Genomic DNA, 26,668 nt, shown 5'->3' with positions numbered 1-26,668 from the left:
GCAATTCTCCTATTCGTTCCAACCATGCTGGTTTAAGTTTTAACTCTGCACATAGACCACCGTCTCCAGTTAAAGATAATCTTGTATCCATAGTTCGCAAGGCTGCAAACGTTTTTCTACTCAAAGCATCTGCTACTACGTTAGCCTTTCCAGGATGATAGTCAATTATCACATCATGATCCTTTAAGAACTCTACCCATCTACGTTGCCTCAAATTCAACTCTTTTGAGTCATCAGGTACTTCAGGCTCTTATGATCCGTATATAAGTAACAACGCTCCCCATATAGATAATGATGCCAAATCTTGAGAGCGAATACTACAGCAGCCATTTCTAAATCATGGGTGGGGTAATTCTTTTCATGTGGTTTCAACTGTCTCGATGCATACACTACCACCTTCCCTTCTTGCATTAATACACACCCCAACCCGTTATAGGATACGTCACTGAACACTATGAACTTCTTGCCAGTTTCAGGTTGAACTAATACAGGAGCTTCTGTTAGAATTTCCTTTAAAAATTCAAAACTTACTTGACATTCAGGAGTCCAACTAAACGGTACGTTCTTTCTCATTAGCTTTGTTAGAGGCAGCACAATCATCGAAAAATTCTTAACGAATCTTCGATAGTAACCGGCAAGTCCAAGAAAACTCCGAACTTCAGACACATTCTTAGGAACTTCCCAATCCATTATAGCTTTAATCTTTTGAGGGTCCATACTAATCCCGTCTGCGGAGATCACATGCCCCAAGAAAATTACTTCATTTAACCAAAATTCACATTTGGACAATTTGGCATACAACTTCTTATCTCTTAAAATTTGCAGGACGATCTTCAGATGTGCGCTATGCTCTTCATGAGATTTCGAGTACACCAGTATGTCATCAATAAAGACAACAACAAACTGGTCCAAGAAGGGCTGAAAAATCCTGTTCATGAGATCCATAAAAGTAGCAGGTGCATTCGTTACTCCAAATGGCATTACAATGAATTCATAATGACCATATCTCGTTCTAAAAGCTGTCTTCGGAATGTCTTTCTCTTGAATCTTCAATTGGTGATAGCCGGAACGTAAGTCAATCTTCGAGAATACCGAAGCTCCTTTTAACTGATCAAACAAATCGTCGATGCATGGAAGAGGATACTTATTCTTGATTGTTACTTTATTGAGTTGTTGATAGTCAATGCAGAGATGCATTGATCCATCTTTCTTTTTAACAAATAACACCGGAGCTCCCCAAGGTGACACACTGGGTCGAATAAATCCTCTTTTTAACAACTCGTGCAATTGATTCTTTAACTCTTGCAATTCTTTCGGAGCCATCCGATAAGGTGTCATTGCAGTTGGAGCGGTTCCTAGCATTACTTCAATTTGAAATTTGACCTCTCTATCTGGAGGTAATCCGGGCAACTCAGCCAGGAAAACATCAGTGAATTCTTGAACTATTGGAATCTCCCCTAGCCTTTTCTCTATAGCTCTTAAATCTATCACATTTGCAAGAAATCCTTGACATCCCTGTAGCAATAGCTTCTTAGCTGACATTACTGACATTACATTTGCTAAGGGATTAAACTTTTCACTGCTCACACTTATCTCTGTTCCTCTTGGACTTTTCAGGGTTACATTTTTCAATCTGCAATTAAAATCTCCATAGTAACGGAATAACCAATCTATTCCCAGAATCACTTCAAACTCGTCAAAGGGTAATTCCATCATATTAGCAGGGAATTCAATTCCCTGAACCTTTATGGGACACCCCTTACAGACTTTATTCACCCGAGCACTATGGCCTAACGGAGTTGTTACTATAATCTCATTACTCGTAGCTTCTAAGGGAATCCTCAATTCCTTTACTAACTTACTTGTAATATAAGAATAATTAGAACCCGGATCAATCAGTACCAATACTAATTTATCATATAACTAAAAAGTACCTACTATAATATCAGGGTCATCACGGTCTTCACTTGTCTTTAGATTGTACACCCGTGCGGTTGATCAAACTTCAGGTTGAGCAGAGAATTCAGACGGGTTCCTTCCTCTGCCTCTTCCTCGTCCTCTTTGTGAGGAAGAACCAACTCTTTCAGATGGTGCAGGCTCACCAACAATAAATGGACAATCCCGGATAAAATGTCCGGCATCTCCGCATCCAAAACAAGTCCCAGCAGCCATCCGACAAGCCCCAGAATGGTTTTTCCCACAGTGCTGACACTGTCTCGCTTGACTCAGAGTAGATCTCCCAACACCAGATCCCACTGACTGCGTCTGTCTAGGTCTTGCCTGACTTGCTCCCCTAGCAGACGATGCAACTGATTCTGATCTAGTTTGTGATCGAAATCCCGAGTCTCTTCCCCTTTTTGAGGGTGCGGAGCTAGAAGTGCCCATTCTTTTTGATGTCTGAACTCTAAAATCCCCAAATCTCTCATTCTGAGCTCTTTCAAGAGCCTTAGCACGATTGATCACCTCTTGGAACGAGGACAAATTCAATACTATCAGTATCTCTTTCAATCTAGGGCGTAAACCCTCCACAAACCATTCACAAGCCTCTTTTTCAGTAGGCACAAGATCGGATGCAAACCTACTCAACTTGTTGAACTCACATTCATACTCATATACAGAGCGGTTCATCTGTTTCAAACTTAAAAACTCCTGCTTCATCTGTCGAATAAATTAATCTCCAATGTACTTGTTTTTAAATTCATCTAAGAATAAAGACCAAGTCAATTGGTCACTGGGCATCCTCATGGTGACGTTCGTCCACCATATTCTCGCCTGACCCCTTAACAACGAGACATCTCCATCTAACTTCTCCACTTCAGAACAGTGGAGACCATCCAACATGATTTTTAAATCATTTAACCAAAGATCTGCCGCAACCGGGCCTTCTTCGGTTTCTCCCTTAAATTCGGGAGCTCTTAAACGTCTCAACTCTTTTGCTACATTTATCCTTTGAGTTGATGGAGTAAGAGGTTGAATACGCGTTAGAATAGCGTCTAACGTTCTGAAGAATATATCTTGATCTTGCACAGGCACTCCTTGAGATGCATGTTCTTCACTTTGCCTGGCCAGGGCAGGTGAATTACTGCTTTCAGCAGGCCTATCTTCTCCCGCTTCACTTCGGGAGCTATTATGTACGGACATCTAATAAGAATAAACACATTGTTCTATTAGCAAAATAGCATACTCATACTATACCAGATCAGAAGATCTCACTATTTGTTGGCATGTATTCCATTTAACAACTCTATAGACTCTGGTTTATGCCTAGAATCGGCTAAACTATAGCTCTGATACCATTAAATGTAACACCCCCAACCTGTATCCCAATCCGGATACGAGTCAGAGATATTACATTGACTTTTAAAACACAACTCATTACAAATAATAGTAAAATACTTGAACTTATATTACGAAAAATACAATAATATACATATGGTAATATAAGTTTACCAAAATATTCAGAGCATACACAACTTAACTCTTTAATTACATGCCAACATCCATTTTCATAACAAAATGACCTACTGATTAAGTTACTTCTGATCTGATAGTTGCAGGAGTAATGTTGTCCAGCTGCTTAACCTCGATCGTCTACTTTATCGGATCCTACGTGTGAAACACTCACACGCTAAGTCATCGACTTAGTGAGGCAATAATATAATAATAATATCAATAAATATAAAGTAATTGCCAAAATGAGATGGGTTGCAGTAATAAGATGTATGTAAACAATGCAATAACCAAAACCATGTTTCTTACACATATACTTATCAAATTCACATTCATAAGTTCTCCTTAGTAAGTTCATTAGCCCATGGTACCATACAGAGAACCTAAGGTATGTGAGTATTGTGAGGTTGTGCACTATACTGTCACCACAGCTCATATAATTGCACCTAAGTGCCACGTAGAATTGCACCAGAGTGTCATGTAGAATTGCACCGTAGTGCCATATAATAATGTCCATAAGGACCACATATCATTCCTTAAGAATCATATACATATGCCAAAGATCAAGTATGTGTCTCAACAGACCTCACACCTGTTCCAAAGAATACATATATGTCCCGAAGGACCACATATCATTCCTTAAGAATCATATACATATGCCAAAGATCAAGTATGTGTCTCAACAGACCTCACACCTGTTCCAAAGAATACATATATGTCCCGAAGGACCACATAGACCCTCTACCCTTGGCATGCCAACTATACCTATAGTTCTCATCTACATAACATGGGCTTTCACCATTCACATAATTTATATCGCATAGGCATATTATTTTCATATATTTATCACATAACTCATATAACTTTTCTTGCATATTCAGGTCACATAATGCATATGGTATGAGTTCATGTCAAGTATCATAATATTGAATCTAGACTTATCACAAGTCTAGAACTGAATAGAATACATATTTATGCTATGCATATGCACTCACCTAGATTTCTTTCTCTTTCCCTCAATTGATCCTACTGGTCGATGGTTCCAGAACTCGTTTAGGCTAGGTATCTACATAGTAATTCATTGATACTTATCAGTATACTAGTTAGTATATTCTAAGCTATCATTCTTAGGCTAAAAGAAAAGTCATTTTCATCTTTTAATGGAGGTATGCATCGATGCATTACACCATGCATCGATGCATAAATCTTATTCGATGTTTGTATTTAATGGGGTGCATCGATGCACTCCTTATGCATCGATGGCATTCGATGTTTTCTTTTTAAATTAATATATCGATGCACTTCATGTGCATCGATGCACCTTAAACAATTTCTGGGATTTATCATTGATGCATCGGTGCACAATGAATGTTCATCGATGCACATTGCCATAATTGTCATTTTAGCACGGAAATCTCTTCTTAGCCTACTTAACACTTTATATTACCCCTCTTTTTATATCCTTAACTTACATACTCTTACTTAAACTACTTATTATTCATTCCATACTTTCAAAACTTAGAAATCCGATTCTCCATGTAGAGTTTAAGAATCTAACCCAAATTCCAACATGTTCTAATTTGAATTCTAACACTTCATACCTCTTAGTTAGCTTAATGACAAGTCAAATTTCACTTTTAATTCTTATTAAGAACCCTATTCTAAAATTTCACTTTTCTACTTCCTTTCTTTAATTCTTCATACACTCCTCATCTTATGGTTTTAAGATAATCTAAGCTTTCCTTAAGCTTAGTTGTCAACTAAGGATCAATAAGAAACCTTAAATTCATCAAGAATTTGATCACAAGAAAACTCACCTTTAGCTTTGCTTCACGACAGAGAAGGAGAAGGAAGAAGAAAGAAATATCCAGAACCTTGTTTCTCTCATAAGCTTACCACGTGGATTTAAATATCCTAAAAAAACATTTAATTTATTTCCTTGCCAAAAGACCCATTTGCCCCTTTAGTTCCCCATGCTTTACTAATTGATCCTACACCAAATATTTCAATCAATTCCTTCAACTTTCAATTTATCTACTTTGATCAATAACTTTTAAAATTTCATAATTTAATCACTGACCCGGTATAGAGGATGTTACAAAAAGTATGGTTTAAAAATAAATGGTTAGTCACTTTGGTGATTCCGTGTGATACTTGAATCTTTGGGATTTGGATGTTACATTTAGTGGTATCAGAACTAGAGACTAGTTAGTTCTAGGCTAACCTAGTCGAGTCCTACATTCCCTTAAAGTTACAAAGTGTACTCGCAGATTGAGGCTCCAATATCGTATATCTATCGTTGACTGGTAAGTTGATGTTATAACCTTGACTAATAAATGTCTAATAGAGACAAATCAATAAAATAAAATATATTGAGGTGACTAATTAGGGAATATGAAACCTATTATGTTTGGCATATTATGTGCTAAAATATGACGGGAAAGGTTTGAGTGAGGAACTTAGTCTCTCATGGTAGATATAACTAAGAAAGTGGTTTATGAATCTACGAATAAAGGTACTCAGATAAAGTGTGGAAAGTGTTATTGTAAGACTATAAAGGGAAGTTTTGTGCCTTAGCGATAGATATGTGTGGAAGTGTAATCTCATCAAGGTGATGAGTGATTCTTTAGAATAAGAATCAATTAGACTATCATTCTTAATCAATTTTATGGACGTAAGTAGGGTTTAATTTTTTCCCTCGAGCGTGTCTTTGATATCAGAATACGTAGCGAAGGAGAAATTTTCTTACTAGCCAAATTATGAGAAACTGATATTCATGATAATAATAATAATAAAATTTGTGTGTCTTATCCACATTTGGTTAAACAAATCATTATGGAGAAGTGAGTTATCATTTTTGAGTTGTTGACCCGTAAAAGTAAATTTGATAAGACAACCCTTTTATTAAGAATTGTTTCCCTACCTTGACCTTGAACAATTAAAGGTTATTGATCGTGTATGGGTGCATGTTCATTTACATAATATTCAAATTTTAATTATTACTGTAGAATCGGACTGTGATGTGATATATGATCGTTGCACTTTAAAGACACACTAAGTTTTAATATCTTGCACCATTCTAGTTTCTCTTTCAGATTCTTGAGTTTAGGTGATCGGGTACTTGGAGATTCATGACGTTATTCAAATTTCATTATTTTTTTCATAATATGAAATTTTACTCAAAATTTCTATTTCGGATTTTATTAGTATTTATATTTGGGTAATGTTTATTACTTATAATTATTTTGTAACATTGGACATTATACTTATTTTGGACATTGGATTTGATTTTGGCTTTGGTGTGCGCTTGCTTTACAATTTAATTTATTAATTGAATTAGTTCAGTTACTTAAAGCTTTTGAAATCAATAAACATGAGGGATAATTTCAATACATTTTAAATAACATTAGGGTTAATTTTAGGAGACAAGTTAATGGGCCTTCTGGATTCGACCTATTTCGTCAAGGTTGGGTAAAGGGTGTTACGAAGGGAGTGTTCCTAGAAGTTTCAGGTTCGAATAACCGTATGTGAGGTTTGTGTTGTCAATAACTAAGATTCTGAATAATTACTATCTTGTAATCACTCTAAATTGTTTAAAAAACAATATATTACTAATAAAGCAAATTTATAAATGATTTTCTTTAAACTAATAAGTTATTTATGATGGATAGAAATGTCACCGGCTTATTTATATACAAGTGTTATGGATAAAGATGAGTAGTCTATCACAAAATATTCTAAGCCTTTTTTTTCTTGAAATATAAGTAGGAGTAATATAACTACTGACACCAAAATGTTCAGACAGCAAAAATATTTATTAAGTTGTCCTTTGCAAACAAAAAAAATAATAATAATAAAACGCAAGTTATGAGTGAGTCTGTAAATCAGAATATAAGAAAGTTAAACACAGAATTGCACAAGCTTTGTTGATTTGCAGGTTTACTGACGTGAAAAGGAAAGAAATATACAATCAACTCAACAAAATTGGAACGCACAAACCCAAGAAATATGGATATTCTTTAGCTACCTACTATATATAATTTGATTGGAAAGAGAATCAATGAAAACATGATAAACTAAATGTGATTCACTACTTTCCACGAAAAATGGAATCAGTTTATCTAGTACAGCAAAAGGTCATAGTAGATAGCGTTTCTTAGCAGAAGCCCAGCTGCCTTGTAATTGCATAAAGCTTTATGGTTAGTTCCAAGGTTTTCCTGTAATGAAGGATTTATCCACCACAAGCTGCTCCACATCCAGCACCCCCACAGCCAGCCGCACATCCTCCACCAACAAAACCCGCGTCGTCTGAGGTAGTTTTCTCCTTTGATACACGGTCCGCACACGCGAAAACCACGGCCCAAATCGAAGAAAGGGTCACCAGAGCCGCCAACAAGACCAGGAGAACACCGCCACCAACATCCGTATTGGCAATTTCTTTCAGTTGCCTAACCATGTTCTCTGAGTGAAATGAGCAATCGGAGACTCAAGTAGTGAGTCTTCTTATATATATATAATTGCATTAGCTAGGCCATTGACTTAGCATTAGTATTTAAGTAATATTTTATTAGTGAGGATTTCCTTAATTTCCCACTCAGCTTTTAGAGATTCTTATTGCTTGCACTAGAATTGAGAGGCATAAACAAACCATTAGAAATGGACATGAAAAACTAGTAGTGGGTCAACAAGCACATGCATCGCTACAAATGCATAATGTATGATACATACATGTACTTCCACTCTTTCTTGTCACTCAAATTTTGATAGAGACAAGCATATATGTAAATTAAATTAAGATCCATAAATATTTTTTAGGATAAGCATATAAAATGATAAAAACATAATTTTTTCTTAAGGGTAAGTATAAATAAACTTTCATGGTGGATATAATAAATAAAATAGATAATTAATCGAAAAAATTTAAAATTCAAGGTCTAAGTGTAAATTGTACATCCATCACTAACAATGCTATTAAACCTAACATATGTTGCACATGTATCAATGTTGTTTGGGAGTCTCTCTATAGTACGGGATGGAGTGAGGGAGGTGTGAGGGAGGATAATAGTTCTTCCTAAATATTTAAAATTATCATATATTTTAAATTTTTTTATGTAATTTTTATTGAAAATCTATTTTTATCTTTTAAAATTTTATAAGTTTAAATTTACCAAAAAAAAAAATCTTACGTCGGTTATGTGAATACTATTTTTTCACCTCACCTATACTTTCAGACAATAAGATTGTTAATAAAACACCTCAACGGTTATTATTCTTTTCAGATAATAGCACTTCAATGAATTAATTTGTCCAATCAACATAATGATAGTAATCTAACATTAATTTAAATGATCTTGGAAAAAATGTATTACGTCAAAAATATATTTGTGGAGGCATTTCAATTTAATAATTTTAAAAAGTAAATATTATTTCCGTAAAAATGCCTCAAATTTCTAGGAATATATGTGTGCGATCAGCAGTAATTAGATAGTTGGCTGTGGCGATCATCTTGAAAAATATAGAAATTAATATATAATTCTCAATTATTGAAGACGAACTTTTCATTAACAGTAGTAACTTGGGCAGGCTGTAACTGGTTCAATCTTATACCAACAGTGGGAAAAACAGAGTTTAAAATGCAATTATTTGTGCAATTAGTGGACATTTGTCAAAGTCAGCTTTACTAATAGAAACTTTTTAAGATTTTCCACATCCATGACTTGTTTGTAGCTCTGTTTTGAAAATCGGATCGGATCGGTCAGTTCAATCGGTTCAATCGAGAATCGTTGTCTAGTTCGGTTCAATCTAAACCGGTTAAATCGTTATTAGTGAACCGGTTAGAACCGCTGAACCGTTCGAACCGGACTGGCTGAAAATCGGAAAAAACCGAAAAAAACCAGAAATTTTATTTATTTTTTTTTTTAAATTAAACCAAACGTCGTTTGTTAAACGAGCCAAGTCGAACTCGAGTATTGCTGAGCTCGACTCGAACTTGAAAACTTTAAAAGTAAGCTCAACTCCACTCAAACTCACAAGTTAAAAATTATCAAGTTCAACTCAAACTCGAAATATAATATTGAAACTTGAACTCAAAAAGGCTTGAACTAAAAAAAAATTAGAAGCTCAATTGAAGCATAAAATTCGAGCTTGATTGAAGTGAAAGAATAGTTCACTCAATGCTCACCAAAAAGCTCCATGATTTTGAATGCCAAATTACCTCTATTATTTATAGAAGTTAGTTGTGATGATCTTCTATGTTTCTTAGCAATGTGGGATTGTTTTGTTCTCATATTTTTACTCTTTAGACTTTTGGGATGCTCTTCTATGTTTCTTAGCCATGTGAGATTGTTTTAAAAAAAAAATTAAACCAAACAATATCATTTTTTTATGATTTTTTAGCCCCAAATTTATTTTTTAATTATAATTATATAATTATATTTATTATTTAATATGTTTTACCTTAAATATTATGTTGTAATTAATTTGAATCATTTTGTTTCACTTGATTTTATGGTTTTTAATTTATATATGTTATGACTTGATTTGAATATGACTTGTGATATAAAAAATTATTTTTTATTAAATGTTTTTGGTATTTTTTATTTAATTTTTTAAATAATTATAACGTCGTCTGGTTTTTCCGACCGATCGAACCGATTCGATCGATTGAACCAATGAACTAATAGCATGACCGGTTCACTAACTGATCCGATTCTGAAAACCATGATTTGTAGAGGCCAATTTGCATATGTTTTTAGACCACAAGTAGTGGTGTAAACGTGGACACCAAATTGATTGCATTAGGGATTCATTAATCATGATGTTCATTCCGATCAGATACCGAGGTGAGTTTTGTAGGGATACTAAAAGATTGATTTGAGATATTGTGAGTTTCGATATAAATATTAAATTTTAAGATATATAGGGTATCGTATATTTATAGCTTTCGTGATTTTTACGTTTATAATGTATTAGTATTCTTAACTGCTCTCTCCCTCCTTTTTCTTTTTCTTTTTTTTTAAATTCGTATTGATTTTTTATAAATCATGTTAACTTTTTTTTTTAATTTTTTCTAACTGACGACGGAACTGATTTTGATATTGATTGTCGATCGTCGGTTTTCTTTTATTTTTTAATAAAATTAATTATGTATGTGTTGTATGTTTATCTCTATCTTTGTGGCACGTTTTTTGATTTTTTTTCCTCATTTGTTGGTTCATTCTTTTATTTATATTTTTTCAGGGTTGGATTTGACGACTCCACGACTGATTAAGATGACGCTTATTCGAAATCTTATTGATCTTCCCTGCTATGGACCTCTGGATTGAATTTGGATGCGTGATTTTGTGTTTGTGAATAGTTTCTTATAACGCTCGGCTCTGAACTGCAGTTCTCGGTGCTCGTTCAATAGCTTAATTTTCATTTGTGGTTCTTTTGCCGATGCAATTAAATTTATTTATATCTATTTTAGTTTTTTGGTTGGGTTTTTAATATTTTTCATGTATGGTCTTATAGGATCTAAAGTGGTTAATTTCAATGTTATAGTAAAAGTCTAAATTTTGTATTTAGTTTACGATGATAGTTATAAATTCTTATTATAATTTTAGATATTTTTATTTTTTTAACAATACTAGTGGCTTCTATTAAAAAAATAATGTTTAATATTCTTCTTATTCGTGAAGATGGATAAAATTAGACCATGTTAAATTTTTTTTATACATGTCTCATCCTATATATTATTGATATTACTTTGTTATTGTTATTATTATTTTGGGGTAAGGTACACAAATAGTCCTCCGACTATAGGATATTATTTTATTAAGTCTCTCGATTATTAGAAGTTATAAAATAGTCCTCTAACTATAAAATGTTTATTTGGTGAGTCCCTCGACTATTTATTATGTTCCAAACTCGTTATTTTCCGTTAAAATTTTATGGTATTCTAAGCTATACATTAACTTGTTGAATGTGATATGATAAAAATTTGATCCCGAAATCTTAAATGACTATCATATCTCAATCATCATGTTAACGTCCAGCTTAGACAACCCCTAAATTTTTAACGAAAAAGTACAAGTTTGGAACATAATAAATAGTTCAGTGACCATTTATAACTTTAATATTTGAGGGACTTAATAAAACAATACCTTATATTCGAGAGATTATTTGTGTACTTTACCCTTTTTATTTTTGAAAAAAAAAATACCACATTTTTTTGCTAGTGTTATTTAAATGAAAATCTGTTTTATTCATTAGATCACGGATCAAACATGTAAAAGGAAATATACATGCGCATTCTTCAATGGAAACAAAGACAATTTACAAGTGCTTCTTCTCCTTCACTGGTCCTCTGGGTATCTTGTTAAGAACTCTTGAATCAAACCTCTTGTACATTTTGCTCATCTTTCGGCTCATTTGCCCTGCATGGTAATCAACTTCCTTCTCGTATCGACTGTACAGATACGGCAGCGTTCCCATGCTCACAAACCCTTTCCAATTTCATTCAATGCAACAAATACTAATTACTTCAATCCTTTAAAATCATCAACACTCATGACATGATGCTTCTTACCTATGAAAAGGAGATTCACAAAGTCGAAATAAGATCCAATCACCGATATTATGTACAAAGAAATAAGCACCTGCAAATTACCATGAGTTTAAAATCGTGAAGGGCGTAATCAAACAGGAAAAATAACGGAGATTTTGATGGTGGAGGTACCAGGAAGAAGTTGACAGGGTCATTTCCACCAGCAATGTGGAGGATTTTTTTTAGGAACTGATTGAACTTCCAATGGAAGATGGAAGCAACTTCATAGAAGGCGTTTTCATTTGACAGCAACTCGGGGATATTTGGACGATTCCTGGAGATAAAAATTGTGAATCAAATTAACAAAACAAGGGTTTTGCATGTAGGCAGGTGGTGAGAATAAAAGAAGTGTATTATATACCATCCAAAATAATCAGCCGAAATGCACCATATGAAGATGACAAGCATGGTGGTGAGGGAGATGTGACAGAGGAGGGTGACGAAATTGTACTCAACCACCTCGAAAAGGAACCAAATCGTCGTCACTCCCAGCAGTAAAGCGGCTGACACCTTCGGGTTCCTCCACATCAACACATCAGCCACTGAAAATTTTCATTTTTCCCAATTAGACTCAAAATGTTGCATAAATTTTATTTACTATATGAAGAGAGAGTACCTTGGCCTCCTCCAAGAATGGCGTCCATAGGCCTTTGACGTCCAAAGAGCTTTACCTGTGGGGTGGTGTTGTCATCAGAGTCCGATGACGATGCGAATATTGGCATGGTTGAATCTGTATGTACTTGTTGATGGTGAAATGGAATGGGATATTTGTATGAATCATCAGTTGCAGTGAACCGAAGTTATACACGAAAATGCATTGGGGGGAAGTTCCAAGCTTGGTAGGAAAGCAAGTGAATAGTGGGAATGGAGAAAAAAGGAATGGCTTGGGGGATTAAATTTGATATTACTTTGCATGCCCGTCACTTTGTGAATCTTTGCTTACCAAACCCAATAGGTTGGCATGCGGAGTTTATGCAGTAGCTTCTTCTTAATTTATTATTTTATTTTGGCTGCCTTCCTAGTTCCAAGAATTTATCTTGATTAATTCGGACTAACTCGTATCGTACATTTAGTTCTAAGAATTTGTCTTGATTAATTTGGATTAATCCGCGTCGTACACTTGATTTCAAGAATTTATCTCCTAACAAGAGATTTTTATATACACAAAGATTCAAATTCGAGACATATTAAAATGAAATTGAGTTGATTACCCTTTCAACCGATTTCCTTTAGTAATTTATTACCTTTTTCATTTTAGTTTCAGATTCGCAAGCATCGACGCGTGTTTACTTGAAACTGGATTTCCAATATTGGAAAGTCTTCTTCTTTGTTTGTTCAAAGCACAAGTCAAATGAGGTCCAATTTGAAATCCAATTATTTCAGCCCATTCCTTTTAGTACTTTTAATTTTTGTCACGATCTACTATGGGTGTACATCATGGTAGTCAATACCGAACCTTATCGGTATTGTTCCATATGCAAATACTCTCATGTTTTATAAAAGCTTTTTATGTTTCTTTAAAATCAGGCCCCTGGTTTCATCTAAACTAGAGTCGTATGGATGCACAGACCTGCATACTTATAATAATGGGGGTATTTGGTTTGGTTGAACAAATTGACGAGCCTGTCATTGGATAGGGTGAGTCGGTGGGACAGCCCGACCCTCTTACTAGCGGTGTACTCGGTTTGGTGGTTCAATCCGTTTTTAGTAAAATATGAATCGGATCGTACTTTACGATTTTTTAAAAATTGAAATCGAATGCCATAAAAACTGTGATTATCGATTTGATTTGGTTCGGTTTTATAATTTTTGACTGATCACTATTTTTTCAAACTCAACATCTCAAGAAAATAAATTCAAAGCTTAAACCAATGCAAATATACAAATTTAAATTCATAAATTTTTTTATTAGTTTTAAAATTTCATTTATTTAAGTTTATCTTATAATAAATTTGATTTGGATAATTATTTTCTTTTTTTTTAATTCGGTTTGATTCGGGACAAACAATTTTCATTTGGGAAAATTGAAACCAAATTGAATTGCATAATTATATTTTTAAACCAAACTGAAATCGAACCGCAAAATGAAAAACCCGAACCGGACGGAATCGCATTGTTTGATTCGGATCGGTTTTTGATTTTACCGGTTTCGTTGCGCACCCCTACCTCTTACATTGATTTATTTTTTTAATAGTATATAATAGTAGTATTTGTTCAAAAAAAATTCTAATTATTGATAACGCACACATCTTTCAGTCTTGTTTATGAGATTTTTGTGGTCTTAGGGCAAACTTAAAAGTTGGATCTCTAATAAGAAATATGTATAATGTCAAAATTAGCCCTCAATATTTGTCAAAATGGTTATTTTGACCCATATGTTATAGCATGTTGGCTCTTAACGTTTCATTTTAGAACAAAAAGACCATTACGTTTGACTAAAGTGTCACTTTGCCCCTTATTCTTTTTTTAAAGCATTTTGGTACATGACATTTCATTTTAAGGTAAAAAGACACATATTTTGGAGCATTAATCGTTTGTTAACTAATAATTTAAATTTACAAAGGAACTCTTTTACCCCGAAATTAAATGTTGGGCCAAAATACTTAAAAAAATAGAGATCAAGGTGATTATTTAGTAAATCATTTAGGGGAATTTTTGACATTATACCTAAAAATATAATTAAATCTACAATTATAAAAAATATTTATTTTTAAATTATAATTTTTAATTGTGAGCCCGGGATAGGTTTCATTCTTTCTCAAGCCCAATGATAACACTATCACCTTCAGATATAATTGCTTGAACTCAAAACCTTTAAATATAATAATAAACTTTTTAACTACATAGTCCATTTGATAGATTCTACAATAATTTATTTAAATATAGGTGGCTTGCTAAACTTAATAAAAAAAGGCTTAAATACACCTTTTCGCCCTAAACTATATTGTTTTTACCAAGTTGTCCCTTAAAGTATTTTTCGGGATATTTTGCCCCCATAAAGTTTAAATCGTTACCTCATTTGCCCCGATCTGTTAACTCTGTTAAAAACACATGGGTAAATTACATATTTAGTCACTCAACTATTTGTGCGATTCTATTTTGGTTAGTCAACTATTTTTGTTTTCAAAATCATCATTAAACTTAAGTTTTTGATTCGTTTTGGTCACCCAATTCGATAGATTTATTTTTTAAATTTTAAAAATATAAGAATTCATTATATCACATTTTTTACTCAACACGTAAATTTAATGTATAATGATATATAACATTATAATGTAAATAATATACAACATATTTAGTTGTTTGTAATTAAAATTTTAATAAAAGAAGTATTAAATATTAAATTAAAATATTTAACACAATTATATAACATAAAAAATTCAATACCCTACATATTTTTATAAATTTTAACGCCACATCAATATATAACATTGTTAAATAAAAAAAGTTATATGATAAAAATAATAAAAATATGTTAGGAAAAAATATTTTAAGCTTATTAAAAACGAGTAGACTTGAAATTGAGTGCTATATACAATATTTTAGTTAGGTCTGAGGTCGAACTTGGCACTTTTATTATATTAAAAAATAATATACCATAATTAAATTTATTTTTCTTTAAAAAAAATTATTAATATGTTTTCAAAATGCGAAACTTGGTCTCTGTATTTAAAAAAATAAAAATGCAAAATTTATATATAATTATAAAGAACGAGTAAATTTTTTCAAAAATATATAATTCTAAAATATACCTAAAATTCCATATCAAGATTAATTATTAAAAACATTAATTTTTTCCTAAAATGATAAATTTGAGGACTCAAACAAATAAGTTATCTAAAGTGTCTTGTTTATTAAGACATGTAAATTGTAAATCATAAAATTATACAATGATAATTGAACATTCGAGTACAGTGGTAAAGCTATTAAGACAAAGGTTATGAGTTTCTTCCAACGAGGATAAGAGCTTTATTCAAACTGCAAATTAAACAAAAGACTTGCAACATTCTATCTCAAGCACATATTTTGAGTTAAATTTCATGATAACGAAATCCTATAATTGTCAAAGATGCTATAATCTTGTTCTCTTTCCATGGACGAGTTAAATTTCCCAAACAAGAAGGTATAGAACAAGAAGGTAGAGATTTATAATGCTCAAGGTATACAACTTGCATAATTGAATCGGAATTTCACCTTGTAAATGATTAGCTCTTAAGAGAAGCACACTCAGTGTAAATCCAATTTGGAATACAACTTGCATAATTGAACCAAAATTTCACCTTATAAAATATTTAATATTTCTTTTATTAAAATTTTAAGTAGAAAAAATTAAATATGTTGTATATTATTTACGTTATAATATTATTTATTATTATACATTAAATTTATGTGTTGAGTAAAGGTGTAAATTTAAAAAATAAATCTAATCGAATTGGGTGACCAAAAAAAATAAAAACTTAAGTTTAGTGATGATTTTGAAAACAAAAATAGTTGATTGATCAAAATAGATCCGCACAAATAATTGAGTGACTAAAATATTCTGAAAAAATATTTTAAGAGACAACTTGATAAAAATGATATAGTTTAGGGATAAAAGTGTATTTAAGTCATAAATAAATAAATAACTCAAGGTTGACTAAAGAAAGCATAAAATATTAATAAAAAATTTGTTTTGTGCGGCTTCCCACAGAGCACTCATGTATGTATTTTAAACTCTCACGATGGATAGTTTTGTATAAATAATTTTATATTAATTGGGCGGTGTAACTTGGAAAAAGCTGGGACTTAATAGTGCATGTCACCTAACGTCCACTTGTGGCGTTTACTCTCTACGCCATTAAACCTTTTAATTTCTACCCATCATTTTAACATTACGGTTGAAAAAAAAGTAAACACAAATAACGGTTAAAAAATTAAAAATTATTAAATGAGAGATAAACATATTATAAAAATAGAAATAAAAGTATCATAAAAATAAAGATAAATAGAAAAAAAAGTAAACCCACTCGTGGCGTTCATTTTTATGATTCGTTTGTCGATACAGTCAGATTTGTTCATATCTTTATTTTGTTCGTGTTTTTTGATTAGGTTTTTTAACATTTTTCTTCTTGGTTCCTTATGTGATTTAGGTGCTAGTTTTTGTCTCAATAATAATAAAAATTATCATAATTATATTTTAAGTTTACGATTATGAGTGTGAATGTTTATTGTAATTTTAAATATTTTTTTATTTTTAATAAAACTATCGGGTTTCTTAAAAAAAGACATTACCATTGAGGTTTTGAAATTTAAGATTTTCAGAATTTATGTGTGGATCTTTATTTTTTATTTTAGTTTATTTTTTAATATTTATTTAAATTTAATATATTATAATAATATTTTAATATATAAAACAAACGTATTCAATCAATCGTAAGGGTGTTAAAAAATATTCGACCCAGTCGACTCAACTCGTTGACCCGCCGCCTCGAACTAAAAAATTGGGTAATTATCTAAAAAAAGTACTCGACTGGACATTTTCCGGGGTCACAAAATTACATTTTTTTGGATACCTCGTTACCCGAGTACCGATTACATTTTTTTATATATACAATAATATTATATATTTAATTATTAATAATTTTATAAATTAAATTAAACTAATAAAATTAAAAAATCCTCCACCCACCCGGTAGATGTATGTTTAATAATTAATATAATTTTTTATTTAATAATATAAGTTGTCCTTTTTTAAATTAATAATTTGAAAATTATAAAAAACCCTAAACAATAGTATTCTTAAAAATCACCTATGACTAGATGTACTTTAGCTCTGAATGGTAATCCAGTCTATAGATTATAATGAAAACCTTGCTTGATCAGTCATGTCTTTCCAGAGTCTTAAAAAATAAAATTGCGAAGATTAAAGTTATAATTTAACTTTATGAATTAAAAAGACCTTTGATATTAGTTTATGTAAGATGTAATTGAAGTGTTAACCTTTGTTTCTTATTAATGTGATATATAAGAATTAAAGAGTTTTCTTCTAATTATTCTTTTTCACATAATCTCTTATTTTCCCCTATATAAACTAACACTATGAACTTTTCTAATTTATGCAATTAAATTATAATTTTAGTTATTATAGTATTATGATTTGTTGATTGATTTTTTTAATATAAATTAGTTTTATGTATTTTTTTAAAAAAAACGGATGATTAAAATATTGTTTTCAAAATCAATTTTAAATGAATGTTGATTTAAAAAATAAAGGGTAAATTATACATTTAGTAGCTAAATTATCAATTTATTCCATTTTGGTAATTAAACTTTCATTCGTTTTAAAATCATACATAACACTTACTTTTTGTTTCATCCTCAACTATCTTTTCCGTTAAAAAAATTAACTGAGTTGTTGTATGTGGAACATTTTTAGGGTAAATTGCATCATTCATTTCTCAACTATCTTTTCACTCTTATTTTGGTCCTTGGAGTTTAATTTTTTAATTTAATCACTTAACTTTCAAATTACTTCTAATTTAATCACTCTAACTTTTAAATTTAAATTTAAATTTTATTTTTATTATATATTAATAAAATAATAATAAAAATTTCATGTCAAAAAAATTAGTAATAAAATAAATTAGAGTGATTAAATCAAGAACAATTTGAAAGTTGAATAGTTAAATTGAAATTTTTTAAATTTTAGTAATCAAAACTGGAGTAAGAAGATAGTTTAATGATGTATGATGTAATTTAACCATGAAAAAATGTTGTCTTTAAAATCTTATCTACCGGTGCTAAAATGAAAAAAAAGAAAAGAAAATGTTTTTAGGTACTAAAATGAAACAAAATTGATAGTTTAATTATTAAATATGAATTTAACCAAAAGTACCTAAATTATCAATTTTGGTCCATTTTAGTTCTTAAACTTTCAATATTTTTTAAAATTATACCTAAAATTTAGTTTTTGTTTCATTTTAGTACCCCGTCGTTAAAAACTTTAGTTTTTGTTTCATTTTAGTACATGTTCAAAATTGAAGGTTAAATTTTGAAAAATTTGAAAGTTTAGGTACTAAAACATATCAAAACTAATAGTTTAGGTACTGAACAAGTTAAGTTTTTAACGAAAGATACTAAAATGAAATAAAAACTAAACGTTATGCATGATATTTTAAAAAAATTAAAAATGGGAGTATTAGAATGGACTAAAACTAATAATTTAGATACTAATTGCGTAGCTTACCCAAAATAAATTTAAAAATCGCCACCTTTGAATTTCAACTAAAATTTCTGAAACAATAAAAAGAATCAGACTTAGCCGCCGTCTCTCTCAGTCACCCATAAAAAATTCTAAACAAGCTGAAGCAGCCCTGCCTCAGTTTCCACTGTGTTTGCTCCTCTTCCTTTTTTTTAAAATCTTTACTTTATCCTTGTCTATAATTCAACCTTCATCTCTCATCATCTTCTGTTAATGGATACCTATAACTTCTTCTTCTTCTTTTCTGCTTCCATCACCTTCATCTTAGTTGTTCTCCCCGTAGCTTATTCCCATGAAACCGATCAATTCATGGAATGCAATGGAACATTCAATTGCGGCACCATTCAAGGCATCAGATACCCTTTCTGGGGCAATGGACGCCCACGATACTGCGGTCATCGAGGATTCGAACTCCTTTGCCATGAAAATCAGTTCCCTGCCATAGATATTAATTCCCAGAGGTTTCGAGTATTAAACATTAGTCGTACCGGAACGATGACCATTGCTCCGGTCGATATCTGGGATGATCCTTGTCCTCAACAACTCTATAACATATCATTAGACCACACACTCTTTGATTTCGCTTCGTCGATTCGAGATCTTGATATATTCTATGGCTGCCCTCTCGAAGATGACATACCTTCCCAGAACAGATTTGTTTGCAACACATCGAACGGTGATAACTATGCCTATTATCTTGATGAATCGTTGTCGAGAATTCATCGATCGGAACTCGAGGGTTGTGGCGTCCGTATTATGGTTCCTGTTAGTCGAAGCGGATTCGATGAACTCTGGTCTGGGATCGACAAGATAGCGGATGCTTGGAATAAAGGGTTTGATGTAGTGTATGTTAAGGAAATGGTACCATGTATGGCATGCAGGAATTCAGGTGGAGTATGTGGATCTAATGATACATCGCTCAACTTCTTGTGCTTTTGCCCCGACAAGCCTTACTCTAAATCATGTATTGTTCCTGGTATGTTTTCTTCTTCTCTCAACATCTTCTTAAGCAATTGTTTAACTGCCTGTTTCATGGTTTAGCATTGTTTTTTTTTTTTTTGTCAAAAGGTGTTTTTAGATGGTGAAAAGCAATTTTAGATGCACCCTTAGAGGAGAATCATCCCAAATGATTACCGTTAAATGTGATTTTATGTTATGGCCTATGGGTGTAGGTTTAAGGAATTATCTTAAATAGGTATGTGTGTGAAATTAAATTGTTATTCATAGAAAAATTCATAGAAAATATAAAGAAAATCTCTAAATTACGTGAGAATCTAAAATTTTCAGGGATACGATCACATCTTATTGTCCATCATGCATCCCTGATTGTAAAGACATAATACGATGATAATAGGAAGACACCGTTAGCATGATTTCTCCATAGATGGCATACCAATGAATCTTCTAAATTTCCCACCATAGTATAGGGGCTAGAGCAAGTGTTGTTTTCATATGAATTTGATGCAGTTGTATTTATTACATTGCGTTTGTCAATCACATTCTCTTTAGTCAAAGTCAACATTGGCTTCCTTTACTTTGGTATCACTATAACCTAGACTACACGTCTTCAAGTGTTATTAGTTCAACATGTATTTGGATAATTGACTTTTGGTTCAATCACTATAACATACAAAATGACTATTAAGAATTTAGAGAATATGATAAACTTGTGTTGTATAAGAAAAAAATATTTTTTATGTACCAATTTATCCTTCTTATAGGCTCGATTTTAGGGTAAACTATAAAAATAGTCACTAAATTTTTAGGGTGTTTATATTTTGATCATCTAATTTTTAAACTTTTAATATAGTCACTGAACTTTTAATTTATTTTTATTACAATCATTAGTTGTCATTATAAAACTTCCTTTTAACTGCATTGTCATTGTCTAGCAATTTTTTTATTATCGTGACCACTAAACACAATACTGACCATATTCAAGAGCGCCTTTTGCTTTTTTAACCGCTACTAATTTGAATACAACACAAAATTATTCTATTCATCTCTTCCTGAGTGAAAGAAACATTCCAAGAAATCTAAAGTAATACACACCTAGTGGGACTCGAACCCTAAATCGTCTGATTAAAAGTCAGACGCCTAATCGAATAGGCCACAGGTGCTTTTGTTTTTGGCATGGGGTTTCAAGCAAAACTCTGTAGCAACTGATATACTCGGAGATATTCATGTTCTTGTTTCTGCAAGGAGTAATTAGTTATCTTCTTATTCTGCAAATCCTCCAAGTTTCATTCAACAACATTAGTGGTTTCATTCCATTATCTCTTACAAACTTAATAAGCTTCAAGTCCTTGACATTAGTTCCAACGACTTCGACGGCAGCATACCATCAGGGCTTTGCTCCAATTCATCTCTACGAAGATTACTCCTTGCAGATTTTTTTTTCAAGCACATTACTTTTAGATATCATGAGTTGTAAAAGATTAGATATGATTAATTTTGCTCGAAACCATCTAAGTAGATCGACCCCATCAAAAATTTGAAAGCTAACAAATATTTATGACTTTGTTATGTGGAAAACAACTTCTCTAGTGAAATCCTGAAAGACATTTTTCCCAGGAAATCAAAACTTAGAGAAACTGGCTCTCCACAACAATGTCTTCAAGGGACAGTCATGCATCAATCAGTAATTATACAAATCTTTCATAGTTGTCATTGAATCGATTGACTAGAACTATCCTTATTAGTCTTCACAACCTACAAAACTGAGCATTTTGCAGTTAAGTTATACCTCATTTTCTAGGAGTATTTAAACAATTGATATTGTTGGTTTCAAAAACCTCATATAGCTTGATTTGGGTAGCAATCAGTTTATAGGTCAAATCTCATCGAATCTCATTGGCCAGAAACGTGTTGATCCCATGTTTAGTTTGAGTTCTAAAGATGGATATATGTTACATCATATGCCCTAGGGGCATATACTAAAGCTTGGTTAAATCTTCCTCTCACAGTCCTGATGATGTAATAGCAGTCTCACTAGTAACCGTAGAACCCTGAAGAATATACAATTTTCCATTCTTTTTCTCCATCTTCATCACAACAGGCAAACTCTTATTAACCTTCAAAATTCCACCTTCAGCCGAATACCTATATCCTTTTATGTCTAGGGTACTTAATGGGATCAGGTTATGCTTTAAATCTGGAATGTGCCAAACATCACTCAGAGTTCTGACAATGTCATCATGCATCTTGACTCCGTTCATGCCAATTTCTATAATCTTGCAAGATGTATTATTGCTTATTAGTGCAACTCCTATCTATATAGTTTCATAGGACACAAACCATTTGCGGTTGGGACACATATGATAGGTACAATTAGAGTCAAGGATCCACTCCTCGCTCACCTTTGTATTGTCGTCAGAAGCTACTAGGTGTTCACACTGGACATCTTCTACGACACCAGATTTCTCTGCGGACTATTCTTCAGCCTCTCTCTTTATCCTATTAAGCAACTTCTAACACCCTGCTTTAACATGACCTTTCGTTTTATAAAAGTGTCAAGTTTTTCCTTGATTGGAATATTTTGATCTGTCCCTCCCTTTACTACTAGAAGAACGCCCGTCTTTTCTTCCACGATCTAAGATAGTCGATCCATGCATCATGAGACCCTCTGCTTGATGCTTGAAACCATATACAATATGTTTCATCTTGTCAAAACGAGTGCAGATCATTATACACTTCTTCAATAGTAATTGTCTCGCTACTATACAATATTGTGTCTCTAAAAGATGAGTAGGAAAGAGACAACGAAAATAGGAGGACCAGTCATAAGTATTCTTGGTCATACTTCAATTTTAAAGTCTGTAGATCAGAGATAGTTTCATTCAATGCGATCAGATGCTCGTCAAGAGATGAACCTTCCGTCAACTTGAGTGAATAAAGATGTTGCTTTCCATGCAACTTGTTGGTCAACAATTTCTGCATGATAATTATTCTAACTTCACCCATAACGAAGCAGTCATCTGCTCATTCAAGACATCTTGCAAAATTTATTTTGATAGGTATAAACGTATATGCGAAAGAGCTTTACTATCCTTACTATTTTCATCATTCATCAATTGTGTTGTTGACTTCTTATCAAATCCTTCTATTGCATCGTTGAGATCTAATTGTGCAAGAACATCTCGAATCTTCTTCTACCATAGCAAGAACCTGGTGTTTTGATCCAACAACAGAATATCGTGTTTCATTGTTGCCATAATCTTGAACCTGAATCTCTATTATTAATTTATTATAATATCAAAACGATTATTGACAAACAAATAATTACGATTGAAACAACAAACACCAAGATTTAAGTGAAAAATCCAAAAAAGAAAAACAACGAGCAGATGAGAATAATTTCACTAATATGAAGGAGGAAAATATAAGATGAGAGAGAAAAACTTAACATCTAACCCTTACCCTTAGCATCTATGTATATAGATAGATATTTGATTACAAAGGAAACTAAATAAAGTAAAAAAAAAAAAAACTTTAATAAAGCTCTTTACTTTTAATCAAACTAGGTTCATTACTTTCTCAATTAAATTGTGGCACTTTGAATTCATGTCAGACTTTATGTCAGACTTTGAAAGAATACTTTAATTTAATTTGAACCAATCAGTGAAGCAAAATTGCATGAAAACTTTGGGTTCAATTCTTGTTCTCTGATAAAAATATATTGTTGGCCAAATCACTTGATAAAAACTTGCAATGTCACACAACAAATTAACTAGAAATATTTTTGATACCTTTAAGGATTTATCACAAAACAAACTGTCTTCATTGGTAATTAGAAGAATCTCTTGAGTATAATGGGGGTTGTGTTGAATGATAATGACGATCGAAAAAAACGTCGACCTATGATGTCGTAAACGAAAAGAGGTCGACATCTATTAATTTAGAAGAAAATTTTAGGGTTTTTGGGAAAGGGTTTTATTTATCACATCAATAATGTTTAATTTTACTTATAGTGACCATAATAGAAAAGAAATTAAAAAATTCAATAATGTATTATGATTTCTAAAAGTTTAGTGACCAAAATATAAATATTTTAAAAGTTCAATTGCTATTTTTGTAGTTTATTCTTTTTTTATCGATCTTTACCAAGCCTGTTGGGCTTAGCTTATGCAGTAAAAGGAAGAAAAAAGGGTGAGAGACAGGAATGAAAAATAATTCAAAAATAAAGAAAGAAATAACTTACTTTCATTTTATTAATAAATAAATGAGCCATAAAAATCTTGTTCATTGAATAGTCATGATGTAGATCTAAGTATATTTTCTTCAAATGTAATTTAATTTTGATATGAAAAAGATGGGAGTGTTTGGACGGGAGGCGGAACTATATGGGGACACGTAGGGTTATGGCTATCCAAATATTTGAAAAATTATATTTTGTTCTTTAAAATTTTCAAAATATTTAATTTGGCCCCCACAACAAATTTTAAAAATTTAGATTAAGCTTTAAAATTTTTGAATGTTTTTACTTAAACCCCTCCCATATTTTTTAAAATTTCTTTTGAAGCCTCTCAAGTTTTTAAAAGTTTTAGTTAGACCCCAGTTTTTTTTTGAAAAATATAGACTAAACCCATCAAGTTTTTTTTTTTTAAATTTTTTTTAATTTAAACCACTAAATTTTATAATATTCTAAGTTGACTCCTCCAAACTCCATCAGTTCGGTCACTTGTTTGGACCAAAACAAAAACAATATAGTATTGAAATAATATGAACACAATTGATCCTGTGCTGTTAATAGCTATGGGAGAAAAAATCAGTTGAAAACTAATTGAAGCCCCCCCGAGTGACGTGTTGTTTTGGGTTTAGCTTTTTCCAATTCAATGTCACAAAGTCTTCTCTACAGCAATTGTTCTCCTTTCTTAGTTTTTTTACAATTTAAGGAACATTATATTGCATGAACTTTGAATCCTAATTTATTACATCATTATATAGTCATTTTATTTGACTATCCCCAGTTTATATATTTGTGTTGGTGATCTTTTAATTATATTAATAAGTTGTATTATAAAAAAACTTTAAATACTTTTGTTTATGATAGAATAAATGTTGGAAATAGGGGTTAGCGTTCGATCGAGTTAAGTTTATAAAATTTTGAGTTATTAGAGTTGACGAGTCATATTTTACAACTCAGAGCCGACTTGAAATTTTTTCGAGTCAAGTCGAGTTTATAAAATTCGAGGCAAGTCTAGTCGAGTCGATTTTTTTTAAATTTAATTGTGAATATTTATAATATTATAATATTATTTGGTTCTAATTTAAGTGACTTTCTTTAACCATATATACAATACAAATATGTTTCTTCATAATTTTTTAATATTAATATATATATATATATATATATATCATACAAAGTCCAACGACTTACTAAAACTTGAAAATATATCCACTAATTGCTAAAAATTTTGAGTTATTCGGAATTACATTTTACAACTCGATTTGAACTTGAAATATTTTGAGTCGAGTCGAGTTTATGAAATTGTAACTCGAAGTCAATTCGAGTCAAATTTTTCTAGTTGAATCGAATATAAAATATCAATTTTTTAAGTCGAGTCGAGGTTTACTTACTCTTTATTAAAAGTTTGGATATCTCTATACTCTTTTAAAAGAAAATATTTATAGTCGTGTCGTGCTTATAACATCATTCTATTGTAATACATTTTGGGTTATTTCATTATCAAGTTTAAAATTATGAATTATATTGGGAAGATATATATTTTTTATTTTGAATAGTTTGAGATAATTATGAGATACTATTTATTTAATATTTTTAATTTATTGATAACATATATATTTTATACAGGGAAGAGTATGAGTCAGATTGAGTCAGATTTTCAGTTAACTCAATCTAGCCCGATAAAAGTACACATCTCACCTGAAATTGGATCTGATCTGAGTTTAGGGTGGATTCATCCAACCTGAAACTTGATTCGTCTTTTGAGATAAAATCTACATTCGAACCGATATATATATATATATTTGGTATTTTTATTTGATAAATTAGATATCTAATTAAAAAGTAATATAGAGAGTTCTTTAAATATATAACACATAACAATATTATTTTTTTGGTATCAAATTAGATCAAATATTTTTACCTTGAACCGAGACTAACTTGACTCGAGCAGATTCGAACTCATAATATTTAAACCCACGCAACCCGTCCCGAACATATTTTTTTTTTAAATTGTCTCCAACTCAAAAAAGCCACTAGGCTTATGTTGCATTGCGTGTGTCGTCCGTCAGCTCCCACATCCAATCCAAAGAAGTCAAGGTCAGTTCTTTGTTTTCATTTCATGGAAAATTCTAAGCAAATTGCAAACCAACCCAAATATCTTTGCTTAAATTCATAACAAACCTCTCCACTAGGATTGTTTCAC

At 31.6% G+C, this 26,668-nt stretch overlaps 2 protein-coding genes across 2 annotated transcripts; one reads left to right on the top strand and one right to left on the bottom strand.

Annotated features, from left to right (window-relative positions):
* Positions 1-11,760: 11,760 nt before the first annotated feature.
* LOC120178766 (reticulon-like protein B9) lies at positions 11,761-12,879 on the bottom strand. The gene is made up of 5 exons (XM_039184562.1): positions 12,654-12,879; positions 12,399-12,579; positions 12,170-12,311; positions 12,020-12,089; positions 11,761-11,936 (listed from the first exon to the last, which is right to left on the bottom strand). Exons 1-5 carry the CDS (start codon positions 12,757-12,759, stop codon positions 11,767-11,769), a joined length of 669 nt encoding a protein of 222 aa, XP_039040493.1. The 5' UTR covers positions 12,760-12,879; the 3' UTR covers positions 11,761-11,766.
* A 6,611-nt stretch (positions 12,880-19,490) lies between these two features.
* LOC120178778 (LEAF RUST 10 DISEASE-RESISTANCE LOCUS RECEPTOR-LIKE PROTEIN KINASE-like 2.5) lies at positions 19,491-20,318 on the top strand. The gene has a single exon (XM_039184575.1). The coding sequence runs from the start codon at positions 19,491-19,493 to the stop codon at positions 20,316-20,318; it is 828 nt and encodes a 275-aa protein (XP_039040506.1).
* Positions 20,319-26,668: the final 6,350 nt, after the last annotated feature.

Source organism: Hibiscus syriacus, unplaced genomic scaffold, assembly GCF_006381635.1.
Source record: "Hibiscus syriacus cultivar Baekdansim isolate YM2019G1 unplaced genomic scaffold, ASM638163v2 tig00112382_pilon, whole genome shotgun sequence".
In the NCBI taxonomy this organism is placed as follows: Eukaryota; Viridiplantae; Streptophyta; class Magnoliopsida; order Malvales; family Malvaceae; genus Hibiscus; species Hibiscus syriacus.
Note: the sequence above shows the minus strand (reverse complement) of the source record. Positions and strands in the feature narration are given on the sequence as shown.